At 36.8% G+C, this 17,060-nt stretch overlaps 1 protein-coding gene across 1 annotated transcript in view; it reads right to left on the minus strand.

Annotated features, from left to right (window-relative positions):
• Positions 1-1,756: 1,756 nt before the first annotated feature.
• Positions 1,757-17,060, minus strand: part of LOC149176074 (peroxisomal (S)-2-hydroxyacid oxidase GLO4-like) — a 394,542-nt gene continuing 379,238 nt past the window's right edge. Inside the window, exons 10-11 of the mRNA XM_089419844.1 lie at positions 3,017-3,121; positions 1,757-2,151 (exon numbers count right to left, since the gene is read on the minus strand). Of these exons, the coding sequence (XP_089275970.1) occupies positions 1,972-2,151; positions 3,017-3,121 (285 nt within the window). The 3' untranslated portion in view covers positions 1,757-1,971. The remainder of the gene's footprint in view (positions 2,152-3,016; positions 3,122-17,060) is intronic.

A 17,060-nucleotide genomic window follows, 5' to 3' on the forward strand; every position in this document is an offset into this window, starting at 1 on the left:
ATTGTAAAATACACATTTACTCACTATTTGAAGGTCCTCATCTTTTATGTGCATTCATTTAGGGTTTGGCGAATAGAGTTTCACCATCTCTCTAAAGCAAGTTTTGTGCCTCTTTGGATCCACCATATAAGTTTCGTTTAGTCCTAATTTGCTTCATCTTTGATCATATCAAGATTTGGACCCAAATATCATTACCTTAAAATCAAATTCCTACTTAAAGGTCCTCATCTTTTATGTGCATTCATTTAGGGTTTGATGAATAAAGTCTTACCATCTATCTAAGCAAGTTTTCTGCCTCTTTCGGTACACCATATAAGTTTTGTTTATTCCTAACTTGCTCCATCTTTGAACATATCAATATTTGAACCCAAATCTTCCTATCTTACAATCAAATTGTGGAAACATATGTAGTGTAAATGAAATGCATATCCTTCTTAGTCTATTCACATTTTGATATCAACAATAAAGTCTATTTACATTTCGATATCAACAACAAATACACTTCCACGTGGTATATTAACCAACATAGATCCATCTTAAGTACGGATCTAACATGAGCCGAGAGGGATCAAATTTCTTCACATGCAAACTTCTTTACATGCAATATACAATGTGTTATTTTTCATTGTTTAAATTGTATTTTTGAATGCTAAATAGAGTATATATAGGACCAAATAAACGTTTTAACCATAAAAACATAATTTTTTTAAAATAATATATAATATATACGCAATTGACACTAAAATATTTTACATAACATGTACATCTAAACATTTTATGACAAATTAAAATGGTTTTTTTATTATTAACTTATTATTAATTCGTATTAAAATATTTTATCAATAACCAAATTATAAGGTTTAAACATCTTATTCACACATTTTTTTTACGTCTAATTACTTTACAACAAATTTTTTTATTATAGCCAGCATTTTTTAACTTTTATTTTTATTTTAAAGAGGAATGGATATACAGACAAATTTACACATCCCCGCACATTGAGCTGTAAAATAAACCTCTTGACTCAATAATTAATCTTTAAAATACAAAACATTCAATCAAATAATAAATCTCTTCTCTTTCATTACAACACAAGCCCGATCAAAAAACATTTTGTCAAAAAACAAATATCAAAATATTTTCAATAGCATTGCTAAGCTCAAAGACAACAAAGTACATACTCAAAGACAACAAAGTACATAGCAGATAGCCGAACCACAAAAACCAAAGAATAACTAGCTTACAAACTGACCAACATCACCGACACAAGATCCGAACAATAGCCAACCTAGTTATTGACTAATGCGAGTGCATGTGAGGTTGACGAAAAGAAAACTCTCACTCGCATTCGACTATTGGACCACTTTACTGGTAGATCACAAATAAATGTCTGAATGAAAAAAAACATGTTGGGATAGATTTGAACATATTTTAGTTTCTCCTCCGTTAGTGTAGTCGTTGAACATTTTAGATTTGATATTTTCTCGGATAACATTAGCATCAACACGTGTTTAGATTCCATAAAAATGGCATCAAATTTCTAAAATGAATTTCACTGAATTGTAAATGATTTTATTGTAGATAGGCATTTCAAGTACCAACCCTTTAACAAGAGCCTACAATCCTCCTCTGAAAATCTTTTAAAATAAAGAATCGTCACCTAGAGTTTCATCATTTTGGAGTGAAATTATTTCAATAAAATACTTAAATAAAAAATCCAGTGGAACATACAGATAAAAATAATTGGTTACGTTGCTGCAAGTATTAAATATCTGTATCTTGCATTTCCAAAAATGTGTTTTTTCATAAGTTTGATAAATAGAATATTAATATCAAATTCCAATTACAACATTGGAAATGTTTGCCTTTCTAATACATTCAAATTGACATCCTAATAAGTACTCATGAAAAATATGGCTACCTGATGCCTACAGATCGTGTATGTCTTGATGTAATATGCAGAAGTCTTTATCATAACATTGAGCGTATGATTTCATTCTCAGTTTGAACATGGGATCTAGTGATTTCCTCCACTCGACAACAACCACTAAGAGACATAGCAAGTTCAAGCTCGTCCTGGAGCATCTCCAGCACTTTTTTAACACCAGATTCCCCTTTCACTGCTAGACCATAGATTATTGGCCTTCCAACCTACAACACAGGAGATTGCAAATGCTGAACGTGAGACCTGTTCTGATAAAATAAATAATAAATTTGTTTTGGCAATTTCATCCATTTAAGCATGTATCTGCTACTTTGGATAAATGCATAAAACTATAGTTACTAGATTCGGCCCACTCAAATCAGACTCGTAAACCTGTCTAGGCCTCGGTTTCGAATCTGAAGTGAATCAGAGCAAGTCTGAGTCTGACTGGATAAGCGAGTAAAACTCAGGATCTAAGCCGCCGAATCTCAACGAAGACTCTGAAGTTGACTCCAGAATATATATATATGAAATGGTTTTTTTTTTCTTTCTTTCTGTTTTTCTCCTCTTCTTTTTTTTTTTTTAATTCTTTTTTCCCAGGAAGTTTTATTCAAAATGCAATGAAGATTTTTAAGAATCATAAGTTAAATTTAAGGTGTTTAATTTGTAAAGTTTCAGTGTTTCTGGAATTTTTCAGGAACTGAATCTGTTTATACATTTAAAATTGTATTTTAAACAATAAGAAATCATAATCTTGCTAAAATTTGTATTACTAGATTCTAGCAAAAAAAATTATATATATATATAGATAGATATATATATATATACACATATACATATATATACATACACCAAATTTTTTTCACTCACAATCTGATAACTTTGTATGTGGATTTTTCCCCAAAAACCTTCGGCCATACTCTGATTTTTCTCTCAGGCATTCTGTTATGTGTAAATGCCATTTTCCTATGGTGCAATCCTAAAAACACATTTCTTTATGCAGCATGAAAAAATATCGATGCCTCATACCAACGCTATATTACAAGGGATCCTTAAAGATGGGAGTTGTGCAAAATAAAGGTCATTATATACCAGAACTGCCTGTGCCCCAATAGCCAATGCTTTAAAGACATCTGTACCACGACGGATCCCGCCATCAAATAGTACAGGGACTCTTCCTCGTACAGCTTTAGTAACCTGTTTGCAATCAGCTTATGCCTCAGTTTATCTTGCGTACTTTGATAACCATGACAATCATATAGGAAAATAAAACAAATTGCAAAACGAATATTTAAAATGGAATATATGGGAGTACTTGATTGGGTGTAATTTTACCCTTCTCATTCATTTCGCACACAAAATCTTTGGAAAGATTTTGAGAATCATAAAGCAAAGTACTAGTCATATTGATTTGAAAATTCTATTAGCAGATTGAAGTGCATGACAAATTAAAGAGTACTCTTAAAATATTACATTGATATAGTTTCCACAACTGATTCATGAGCATTTCCAATTTTATAGAACAGTAGGAATTAAGCTTTGCAATAGATTACCGCTACACCTAAGGTAGTTTTGTCAGAGATTTAAACAGATAAGAGAATTACTGTAGCAATCCATTACACCTAAGGTAGTTTTGTCAGAGATTTAAACAGAAAAGAGAATTACTGAAGCAATCCATTACAAATTAAATACCAGAGGTTCATCACAATAATACTTTTTTCATATGAACTAGAATAACCTTTTACAGGTACTATAAAGTATATACACACAGCTACATGGCTTGCTTCATTATATTACATGTTCCTTTTATGTTGTGTTACTCTTATCAGTATTTGTTCTGGGAAAAAATGTTCTTTTTGGGTTGGAGTTGGGGAAGGGGGGAAATAATTGAGGGGAGGAAACCTGGAGAGGAGAGTGAGAACTCAGACTTGGTTTTGGTCTGTAGATTGGAGGGTGTTGCACTGGGTTCAGACACACTGCGACTGCAGTTGGGCTTGGGCTCGGAGCCTGCGCTAAGAACTCAGATAGATTTCTCTAGTTGGTAGGGTGGCATATTAAGTTAGGTGTTCCCAGCAGAAGCATTGCAACCAAGCCACCGTAATACAACATAATGAGGTATTCTTCTTGTGGTCTAATTAATGTAGAATGTTGCAAATCAAATATGTTATTTTTTCATATATGCTATTGTAAAAAAAATTGATGTGTTGTGAATATGCTATTTTTTGTTGTGAAATTATGTGGATATTTTATTTTTTAATTAATGTTAAGATTACTAAATTAATTAATTAATAAGGTTACAAGAGGGAAAAACTTGATGCTAAGAAAGCGAGTAGGGTAGTTGACTAATAGGACATCACAATGCTCGCTTAGCTAGTGGGGAGAGGATTTAGTAGATCCACGAGGATTTTCTCAGTGTTAGTAACACTCATTTATGAGCATAGTAAAATGAAAACTTACACCTATCATTTCATATACATGTGTGAGCCAAGTAAGAGCTGACAATGTCTTACGTTGCACTAACAACCTTGTGTGACATGAAAATATTTGACCAGTGCAAAATGGTGAGGATGTGAGGAATTCAAGGCCGAGGAGAGTCATCCCAAGGGCCACCTTTGCTAGAACCACCATTTCCATCACCAGAGTTGGCTCTCATCTTGCGCTCCTTAGAGCTAATTAATAAAACATTAAGAGAGTGTTAGATAGTTGAGGTGGAAGTAGAGCACCCTCCATCAGGGGTAGGCAACGTCGAAGGATCAAGGGACTCTAATAGAGGTCTTCCAATAGAGGAAATTACTAAATAGCTCTAGAATATTAAACTCCCCGAATTTGCTAGAGGTCATGCTAGCGAACAAGCAAAGCTTCATTGGAGAGAATGATAAGATGTTTCACACTTCCAATTTGAAGGCTAAGATAGCGATATTTCAGCTTAGGGATAGTGTCCTGAATTGGTGGGGCAACCTACAACGACAACTACACCTCACTCTTGACACGGTTACTTGGGAGTTATTTGAGAAAAGGTTCAAGAGGAAGTACTTGCCAACATATTACGAAGAACAAGAAGTAGGAATCTTCCATACTTTGGTGCAGGGAAACTACACGGTATAAGAATATGAGATTAGATTCATCGAATTTATTAGGTATGTCTCCTAGATGGACACTGATTAGTGCCAGGAAGTGTGGGAAAATGTAACTAGTTTCGGTCTTCATAATTGTCAATGTACTCAAATCATTATGTACATCTTATGTTACAAGAAAAAAAAAAGAAAAATATTATTTTGAGCATGGGTTTAATGCTCCATTTTGATGGTCATCTAGGTCAAGCATGTTCTTCATGCTTCTAGGATTTGTTATGTCAAAAGAATATTTTTCTTGAGACAAAAGAGTGTTTATCATTTATATAAGACCCTATCAGGCAAGATGTAACATGTAAAAGATATTGATTTTGAGCTAGAAAGTCCTAAAGACCTCCAAGCAGAAGTTGACATAGGAAACGATAAGTCGACCCAAAAGAAGGAATTTGAACCCAATAAATGTGTATAAATAGAAGCATCATCGACCTCATTTAGCACCAATTCGATCTCTCTCATCAAGAAGTTCGATACGAAGTTGGCAGCATCAAGGAAGAAAGTGTGAAGGTCTAGAAGGCAAGAAGATCTCAAGAAGAATGAAGAAATTTTGTTTTTGGGCTTTATTCTCTTACACGTGCAAAGGTTAGGGTTTTTGTAGCTTCAAGGGAGGCCAAAATTGCAGGTCCAAATTGCAGGAGGTCGAATTGCAAATCCAAGTTGCAGGAGAGCCAAATACTTTGTTTTCATCTAGTTTGACTTTGGAGACCTTGGCTTGTTTGAGGGAAGTCTCCTTGAAGAACTGCCACATGCCAGAATCAAGGTTTTTGCAACTACTACAGGGCCGAAGTTGAAGCCGGAAGCTGGTTGAAGCAGAATTGATCCTTGTTGATTTGGTAGATCTCTGACCTGATTGAAAGGGCTTCTTGGAGGGTTGATTTGGTGCTTGGAGGAAGACATGGTCTAGGGTTTGGATCTTGGTTTTCTCATTTGAAGTAGAATCTATAAGAAGAGGATATTTTCTGGGATTTCCCCTTGGAGGGGTTTTCCCTTGACTTGGAGTCTATATACTGTGTCCATTGTCTTTATTGTTTTTGTTCTTGATAGTTGTTTGGTGAAAAAATCTAATAAAGAAACTGAAGAAGATAAATAAAGTTCACAAGCAATTATTAAGGTTAAGGAGAAATTTGAATTAATAGCTTCCCTACTGCATTCTCCAAGATGGTATCAAAATTAAGGTGAACAAGAATAGGCAGCTGGAAGGACATGTTACTGCTCAAACTAGCAGGGGTCCTAGGAGGGGATCCGAAAGGACAACTACTAGGTGAAGGGCAACAATGGAGCGATAGCCCACTGTCACCTCAACTAAGGCTCCTTACTTTTTACGAACTTTCACCGATGGGAGGAGACCCGATATAAAGAGAAATCACTAGATGAATATGTTAATAAGAGGATGAGGAGTGATTCCCAAGGACTATTCACAAGAAAGACTCAATTGTATGGCTTTCTTGCGTAGGAAGCAAGGTGATAGGATCTCTAGGAAGGGCTAGAAGGATTCTTGAGGCTATGGTTTGGGAATGTATCTTGAAAATATGATTCCTAAGCCTAGAAACCCTTATGGAGACTTGGTCTTTGTGTGATCTTTGTGGAGTTGGAGTTTATAGAGTTGCGTGACCACACAGGACCAAATGGACCCAGAATTGGGTTAAGGAGGTGGAATTAATCACTCAAGGAGGGGCTTGACCTAATTGTGGCAGAGAAGAGGATCAATGGACAAATATTCTTAGAATAGAATGCAATGATACAAATGAGGTCACTAGCTAAGGGAAACCTAGGGCAAGATTTGATTCTTGGGCTAGGGCTTGCAATATCTCGCGATGCCACCATCGAAATTTCGTGAAATGTGGAGAGCCTCTAAAGAAAACCCTAACGCAATAGAGGACAAGAGATCGAGATCTTTTGATGACTAGAACGTGAGATAATTGATGCCCTAGGTGACCTGTGGAGGCTAGGCCTAGAAAGAGAAAGAGAGGTGAGAGAAATAAGCTTTGAAAGTGATCACCTATGGAGGATTAGTGCCTTGTCCTTTGGGAGAGATGGAGTCAAGGAGAATTTATCGTTTGGAAAGGATTCACCTAGTCAAGAAGGCCTTCAAACAACTTCGCATGGCATTAGGGCATGAGAGCAGCTGCTTCAAGGGCTTTATACTTCGATTTGCAATAATTGATGACTTATCGAGATGTTTTCAGCATAAGTTATCTCTAGGAACATTCACCCATTCATACATGGCCCATGACATGATGCAATGCTATAAAAGATCACAATTCCCACCAATTCGTATAGAAAAGCAGTAAATTTCAGACTTGTATAGCGAAAATCCTAGCAACATTCATGTGACAAAAGTAAATAACAAGAATAAACATGAAAATAGCACTTACATGTACAAAAGAGTATATCCAATCATCAAATTATACCAATAATGAAGCTCCAAGACAAGAGAGAGATATCCACACATTAAAATTCATCCATATCATCCAAACTCGTCCTCTAAAAGGGATAGCGAAAATGTCACAAGAGCTAATAGCACACTCCAAGTGATTATGAGCAGTGTGGAAAAAGTCCCGATAAAATCGGGATTTATTCCCCAAAATGCGATTTTTTCAAGAAAAGGATTAAATCGGCCGATTTTTTGCCGACTTTTTAAGAAACGAAAAAATCGGGATTAAATCGAAAAAGTCGGGATTAAATCGGGACTTTTTCCAAAAAATCGTGGTAGTTTCTTTAATGATTTTTTTTTCTTTGAAAAAATCGGGATTTTATTGAAAAAGTCGGGATTTTATTGAAAAAGTCCGGATTTTTTTAAAAATGAATATTTTTGTATTTTTTTAATTTTGCCGACTTTTTGCCGACTTTTTCGAAAAACTCCCGACTTTGCCGAGTTTTTCAACTTTTGGACCCTTGCCGAATTAATCCCGACTTCGACTTTTTCCACATTGATTATGAGAGAATGAATCACCTCTCATTGTAATGAATAAAATATATAAATAATATAAATATAATGTAAAAGATAATAATCATAAATAATAGTTAGTTAAGCTAGTAATTAGGTTGAAGAGGCATGTCTAATAGGACATGACTCTTCATGAAGAGACATTTGTTTGGTATATAAGCAAGCCTCTCATTCTCATTTGTCAATCATTCATTATCATTCTTATTCATTTTATTTAATATAATATCTATATCCTAAATGGATATTTTGACGTTCCAAGTCTTTTGGGAGTAATTAATTTGTAGAAGGAACTTTGTTCGCTTCATTTGGTATCAGAGCCACGTTTGGCTGATCACCAGGCCTTTGGCTTATCAACCTATCATCAACCTTGTTGCTGTCATAATTGAAGCGTTTCGCCACACATTCTCATTTGTAAAGCATTCATTATCATTCTTATTCATTTTATTTAATATAATATCTATATCCTAAATGGATATTTTGACGTTCCAAGTCTTTTGGGAGTAATTAATTTGTAGAAGGAACTTTGTTTGCTTCATTTGGTATCAGAGCCACGTTTGGCTGATCACCAGGCCTTTGGCTATCAACCTATCATCAACCTTGTTGCTGTCATAATTGAAGCGTTTTGCCACACATTGGGAGATTCTCCATTTTTTAGGTCTTTGGCCATTTGCTACTATTTAGAAAAATAAAAATAAAAATAATAAAGAATAAAGAAGAAGGGTATATAAAAAAAAAAAGGAAAGGAAATAATATATTCTGAACAAACAAAAAAAAAGTGAAAAAAATAGATATATATATATATATAAAGGTTTTGCATTATTGATAAAAAGTGCATAATAAAGATAAGCGGGAATCTTTTCAAGTATATTTAAGACTTTTTACGTGGAGAAGCCTGTGGTTTTAGAAACTAGTGGTAAGTTTTACATTTTATGTGGAGAACATTAACCGAGGTTTTAGAAACAACCCATGGTAATTGCCCATGGTATTTTAGAAACCAATGGTAATTGCTCGTGGTTTTAGAAACCAGTGGTAAGTATTACATTTTACGTGGAGAACATTAACCAAGGTTTTAGAAACAACCCATGGTAATTGCCCATGGTATTTTAAAAGTAAAAGATATTTTGATAACATTGGAGAAAAAAGCTGTGATCTAAATAATTTTAATCGTTCAAATCTAAAGATTGTGACCATACCAAGAGTCACGTCTCATCCAAATTTTCTGAGAAAAAAAAAATTATTATAATTATAAAAAGGGATACTATATAAGCCTTATATAGTTACATATAAAAGGAAAAGCGGGTCTCTAAAAAGTATATATAAATTTTATATAATTATAATTTTATAATATATATAAATTAAAATTATATAATATATATAATTTATAATTATATATATTAAAAAAAAATTATTATTATTATATAAAAATTTTATTAAAAGAGTGAACAAAAAAGAAGAAGAAGAAGAAGAAGAGAATATTTGAAATATATATATATATATATATATTAGATTTTTATAAGAGAGAAGTGGAAATATATTTTATAGATTAAAAGAATATATACAAAAAAAAAGGAGAAATTATATAAAAAGAGAGTTAAAAAAAAGGAGAGAGAATATATCATATAAAAAAAAAATAGAAAAAATAAATAAATAAATAAATTGTCGAAAAAAAAGAAAAAAGAGATAAAAGAAGTGAAGAAAAAGAAAAAATATGGAATCCATGGGTAAGGAACAAAGACAATCATTCACAAGAGATATAGAACAATTAATTACAATATTTGAGCGACTTGAGAAGAGAAAGAGAATGGATTCCTTCTTCGATTCTCTACATCCATCATCACTTCCACAAAATGATGTTATCCATTGTACCGAGAAAGTGCAGCTAAAAGATCAAGAGAATGAAAAAATAGCCAAAATTCAACAAAGCAAGGAAGTGTTAGAATGCGAACATAAAAATCTTGTGGATATACATTACAAAGAAATAATGGAAAAGGATGAAGAAATTTCTCGTTTCAAGGACCACGTCGAAAAATTACTAGCACAAGTGAAGAAGACTAAAATCACAAAGAAAGAACTCAAAAAGCTTATTAGAACAAGAAGAGGAAACTTTGCATTTAAAGTACCTTAATAAAAATTTATTAGAACAAATCAAAGATCTAAAAGATGAAAAACTTAAAATTCAAAACACTGAAAATAAGGTTGATGAATCAAAAACCAAAGAACTTTTACGTCTGAGAAATCATAATCAAAGTCTGCTCAATCAAACTAAGAAACTTAAGGACGATAAGAAAGCATTAAAAGATAAGTTGGAACAAGTCACTCAAGAAGAAGTATCGAAATCTCCAGTCACAACAATTCAAGTTGAAAATAAGGTAACGAATACCGATCCAGTGAATATGACAACTCAAGAAGACAAGTCAGTTGAAGAAACGACACACGTAGATGTTGCAGTTCAGACAATGGACATCCCAAGTAAATGTTCCATAACCAATTCAACAACATCTTCGCCAGAAGAAAATCTAAAAACTTTATATCGGCATCCAAATCATGAGAACAGACGAATCAACCATGCTACATATTTGAACCAGTCAGAACCGAAACAACAAACTAATGTTCCAGAGAAGAGTAATGTAACCTCAACCCAGTGCTACGAGGACAAGTCGTTACAAAATTCCAGTGATCAGAGTACTATACAGAAGATTAATCTGGGATGGTCTGATCCCTTCTCAGTGCGACAATTTTGTTTGTCACTAAGGAGATCATATCAGCTTGTATCGACGAAGATGATTGTTCCGAGACAGAAAGACTTTTGAAGCAGAAAAAGAGATCAAGCCTTTTTCATCGACAAGCTTTGAAGACAAATCTTTTTGAGGAAGAAGGCAATGTAATGAATAAAATATATAAATAATATAAATATAATGTAAAAGATAATAATCATAAATAATAGTTAGTTAAGCTAGTAATTGAGTTGAAGAGACATGTCTAATAAGACATGACTCTTCATGAAAAGACACTTGCTTGGTATATAAGCAAGCCTCTCATTCTCATTTGTAAATCATTCATTATCATTCTTATTCATTTTATTTAATATAATATTTATATCCTAAATGGATATTTTGACATTCCAAGTCTTTTGGGAGTAATTAATTTGTAGAAGGAACTTTGTTCGCTTCACTCATCTATTTATACACTCTCTAATGAATTAAAATGGCCTAATTTGGACTAATAATGCCCCTAAAATAAAATAATCTATATAATAACAATACTTTTGGTGGCAAGCCCACAAAATAGTTCAATAACATAAAGATACGTCTCTCAAGAGGGCAGGATGATCAACATAATGAGTCATTGAGCCATTGAGAAGGCCAAATGAAATCCAAGGTGTGTCATTATGAGAGAATGGACTCCAAACATAGTGGACAAGGGGTTGGCCCCTTGTGTTTCAAGCAAGAACCTGTGATACTCCCAAGTGGGTGTGGGGGCACAAGAACATCCTCATGGGTCTCCAAGTGGATCGAAAATGCTTGTAGACCATCTATAAGGGCTAAGATGATGATATAAGCCCTCCCTCTACAGTGAGAGACATCCTCTAGACCCTAGAACATCTTCCAAGTATATGGTGCAAATATGGAGACGACAGGGCATAGAGAAGTAGGTGGACCATCCTCATCCAAAAGGTGGAATACGAACAATCATTGATTGGTGTTAGGGATCCATGAAGTAATCTGCACTATGGTGGAGGCCCATGACTCTCAATGCTCACCCTACAAGTGCCCATGTGGCCCTCTGGAGGGCTAGGGCCCCATATAAGGAAACCAAGCCCCAAATGAAAACCCACATGTAATCCTGCATAAAATCCAATGCATTCCCTTGCCCTCCAATACAAAAAATCATTATAATAATCAAGTAAAAGATTTTACAAATCATGGAATCAACGAGGCAATTCATGGTGGCATGCCCTTCCATAGTGGGCTCTAGCATGTACAAGTGTCTCCAAGTTCAATAAGGGGGTTAGCCAAGGACCCTATTAGGTGGTTTAAACCTTTAAAGAGGGTGACGTGTCCATGGTACATCCATCAAGTGGAAGGTGGCAAGTGACATAATAATGTAATGAAGTGGGGGTCAAGGGAATGATCCAGACCACATTTGATGGGACAAAGGGTAGCTATAATGAGAGAAGCCCACACTTGCGTATATTAGTGTAGGAGGGAGAAATTGTGGTATATAAGTTACCTGACCTTTGTTTTTCCACCCTTCTTCATATGTCTTCTGCCTTTTATTGGTTTTTCTTTGTAACTGTTCGGGGCTCCAAGGGATGAGAGCATGATGCATGGTATATAGTAGTAGGTACCTCCTTTTAAGGTGGGGCATTTCATTGCACACTAGGGGTTGGGACAATCATGGGTTCCTTAATGTGGAGGGGGTTCATCTAGGTCCCATAGGAATCAAGGTGATGGCCATATATGAGGGGTAGAGCTTACATTTGGCTTTTTCCCATGTGCTGAATTTGTATGTCCCAACCATCTTTTGCATCTTGTGGTACATTTTCCTATTGAGAGTGGCCAAATTATGTTTTTTCTTTTCTTTTTAATTGCATCAACCTCTAGGGCATCGTTTCAGGCCCAACCCAAGGTGTGGGCGAGGGGAAGGGAAGGCTAACCCTATGTGGACCCAGAAGGCACATGTGGACTAGAAGAGATAAATGATGAATGGGGTCAAAAATGAGCGGAAAGGGGCAATGTATATGGTGTTGGGAAGCGGGATCACGCAACCAAAATTGAGATTTCTCATGTAGTGCCACCCCTAAAGCTAGTGGTTAGTAAAGGAGATCACATGGGACTAGGATACAAGGCTAAACACCAAATCGGGTAGAAGAGACAAGAACACATACCTAGCCCACTCTTTCTGCCAAATCCCCCCACCAATCCATGCCTAAAAGTGTCCATGAAAAGTAAACAAAATTGCTCAAGTAAACCAATGAAAAGTCATACCTTTGGGGTTGGGAGGCCCACCTTCAAACATACATTCATAACAAATGGGCGAGGGACCACATGGCTAGCTTAGGTGGCAGAGAAAATGGCACATCAAGCTATCTGGTGGTTGTTGGCTATTGACTAAGGCCGTCTAGGAGAAAAAAATTCTCCTATATACACTAGCCACAAGTGGTGGGTAATAGGACACAAAGAAGGGTTTGCTTGACAAAGTGGAATCATCTATAGAAGGACACAAAGAAAAGAAGAAGAAGCATCAAAGAATCTTGGTATCATTATTCACTCTTTGAAGTTGTTCGAAGACACCCTAGAGAATATGTATCTAGGGAATCTTTGAAGTCTCCTTGGAGGTCTTGAAAACATCAAGATAGTCGGGTACACCATCAAGAAGGAGGACCTTTGGTTGACAAAGTAAGAGATATATTATCTTCAATGTCTCAATCCATAGATCATATGGCTACATTTTGCAAGGAAAGAAACAACTCGTTGGATCAACAAATTTCCTAACTGTTAAAATTTGACATCTTAGGGATGAATTTTTCCTAGAACAAATCATATCTTTCAATTCTGTTTAAACCTCCCATAATAAAATTTCATTTCTGTCAATTCTAATATGACTTTCCAAAAATAGTAAGTCACATCTCAATTTCGAAGTGACTTTTCAAAAACAAGAAGTCATCTCTAAATAATCAAGGATGATCTTGACATAAGGAATCCACTTTAAAATCACATCAATCATGATTATACAAGTCAAAAATTAATATATTTATCCTTACTAGTATTATTATTATTATTATTTATAAAATAGTTTAAAGTCATTTACCTTTAATGGATTAATAAAAAAATGAATTCTCTCATGGAATAAGTAAATTAAATTGAGAATCTCTTATTTGGAAAATCGAACCTCTCTCTTGGAATAAAATGGTAACTCCACACTTAAGAGAATGTAACTTTCCCTCACTAATTCAATGTATGACAAAAATGTAACCCCTCCTCATTAAATGCACTTATAACTCCCCCATTCAATTCGATTTGTAACTCTCACCAAATATTCTCTCATGCCTAAGTGTAACTCTCTCTCTCTCTCTCCATAATTCGAATTGTAACTCCTCAAGACAACTGTATCTCTCTCTCTATTCTTGGGATAAGTTACACTTATCCTCAATTAACTCCATCTTCATGGAATTCAATTATCCTATTATTGGCTCAAGGCATGAATTCATTTTGTAACTCCTCCTTTCTCATCTATTTAAGCAAGAGAAAGTGAGAGTTGAGTGTAGCATATTCATTGTGAAGAAGGACAACTAATGTTGAGTGTGTGCAAGAGAAGTGTGAGAGCCAATGAAGAGTAAGAGCAAGGGAAGAGCTAAAGCAAGTGTGAAAGACAAGATCCGATCAAGAGAAGGAGATCTTCAAGCAAAGGGTAAGAGCACTTCAACTGCAAGTTGATTATGTTAAAGTTTCTAAGTTTACTTAGTTAGAAACCCTCCATGCACTTTATCTGATTTATTCCTACCTACTTGTTATTTTCCTTAACAAGTTATTTACTATGTAAATACTAAAAATAAACACTAGTGCATGCTCAACATATTATAGATCAGCAACTAAAAGAAACAGAAACAAACACACCATATGACACCATTATTTTTTGACTAATGTCCCCGGAAAAACCCAATGTGGGAAAACCGATGCAGCTATCTGAGGGTTTTCTTATTAAGCAATATCAGAATACAATCTGGGTGCCAAAACTAGCCTACCCAATAGAAAATTTTGTTGGCAGTAATACCTCTCAGTTTCTGACAAATCTCCTGGCTGAAACCCCGGATAATCCTTTCGGCAATTATTCAGCACAAATCTGCCACAGAAACCCCAGCGTCAACCTCTCTCTGGACTGCGTTAGCCCCTATCTGCCTCACGCTGGCCCTTCTTCACCCCAGATGGGTCTGCGTCAGCCCTGGGAGGCCCTGTGTCACCCCGGATGGGTCTACGTCAACCCTGGGAGGCCCTGCGTCAGCCCTCTAGCCCTCTGCGTCAGCAACGCTGGCCTTTATGATGCTCTGCACAACTCCCGGTTGCCTCTGCGTGATCCCTGGCTGGCTCTGTGTCACTCTCCTTGGCTACTGCGCTGCTCTCCAGACATTATCTCTGCCTCTTTGTCTCTCCATACTTAAATGCCCCTCAACTGCATCTCCCGATCACTGATTCTATCTCTCTTAGCAAACCCCGCTCTAAAGAATAGAATGACTGATCACTCTAGTGTATCCTCCAAGTGACCCTCAAGCCTCCTCTTATACTTTTCCTGTTGACATATCAATAGCCGAGATTAAGTCCCTAATCAACAGATAAGATTAGATCTGGTTTGATCCATGTCTTTTGGACCATTCTAACACAGATTCGTATTAATACACATTAATGTTTCATTTTCCCTAAGTTTAGACTTAGGGACTCCATTAAAAATAATAATTATTTTAATATCTACTGATCTGTTTAGAATCTGCCCAAAACTTTTCTGGGTATTGGAGATCTCATGTGCCCCAACCTCTCCACCAAATTTCGTAGCTAGAGCACATCCGATGCTACCCCAAATCAACACTCCCTCTTAGGGAGGATTGTGCTCTAGCAATACTCCTCACTGGGTATTACTCTGATCATCCAGCATCGATACCTGTGCTGATGCTAGGCCTTCCTGCCCAACATCCTCTGCACTGCTGCATCATGTATTGCTACCCATAGTTCTGCCACTGCCATTGCTGCATCTGTACGACAGCTCCCTCTGCATCCGTGATGCTGCTGGTCCTTTCTCCCACACTGCATCCGCATTGCACCTCCTCTCATCATGTTGCATCATGTTGCCCACTACCACATTGCAACTCAATTACTAAGAAGTAAGTAACTGATCGCCCAATCTGACCTCCCTGTTGGGCTAGAGACACCCACTGATGTTGAAGCTCCCTCCACTGCTGACAAGTGCTCCCTCTCTAACCTCTGCACTACTGCAACAACTCCCTGCATCTCACACCATTGAACACCTTTCTGTGCCATCCTGCACTGGTGCAACACTCCTGTGCCTCTTGCACTGTTGCAACCTGCTAGCCTCACGCTGTCTCGGGAATCCTGCAATGTAGCTCTCTCTGCCGCTTCATCGCATCCATCTCTACCCAACTCAGCCAGTCCTGTTATTCCTCTTCGGGACTCCCGTAGCAAGGTCTAATCCAAGAGGTTGGGTACCTCAAGGATCCTGCCCCTCATCGCCCGTACTCTGCCTAACTATAGCTCGATGTCTCCCCACTTCCGCTCAAGTGGTGCATGTGCACTCATGGCACAGTCATCGTCTGTCAAAACTTCCTTCTCTGCCCATGTTGGCGCTGCCTTAGTCTCAGAAGACTCTCTCTTACTCTTCTTCCTTGGACACTGGGTCGCATAATGACCCAGTTCCCCACAATGGAAGCACTTGATTTTGGAGAGATCTTTCTTCTTCCGCTTTTCCTGATTTCCCTCAGATGCTAGGGCCACGTCTTCCTCCTCCTGTTTGACTTTGATCCCCTTGCTGCTGCTACCTGTCTTCGACTGTCGTCTGATCTCTTCCTGGCGAAGAGCTGCCCACATCTCGTCCCAAGGTGGAAGTGTCCCTCTGCCCAGTGTGCTCTGGACAAATAGCTCCCAGTGTTCTGAGGCAGCATTCAGGGTTGTCCTTACCAACCAGCTCCTGATTTGGTGTCGCCCCTATAGCAGTGAACTGATCTCAGATCTCATTCAGTCCTCTGAGGAAGGTGTCAACCAGTTCTCCCTTCTTCACCTGATACGACCTCAACTGATTCTCAAGCAGCATTCTTCTCTGCACAGAAGTACGCTGGTACAACTTCTTGAGAGCCTCCCACATCTCAAATTCCATTTCCTTCTCAGCTATGTGTGGTACTACATGATCCTTGACCCTGTCAAGGATAATGCTCTTGGCCCTTGCCATCGCCTCCTTGTACCTGTCATTATCATTAGGGTCAACTGGGACAACTATTACCTTCAAGGCGAAGTTCTTGACACCATTCTTGTCAAGTACGGATAAGATTTTGGCCTTC

The sequence above is a fragment of the Pinus tabuliformis genome, chromosome 4_1 (assembly GCF_031772625.1).
Source record: "Pinus tabuliformis cultivar Carrire ecotype Pingquan chromosome 4_1, CPIR1, whole genome shotgun sequence".
NCBI lineage: Eukaryota > Viridiplantae > Streptophyta > Pinopsida > Pinales > Pinaceae > Pinus > Pinus tabuliformis.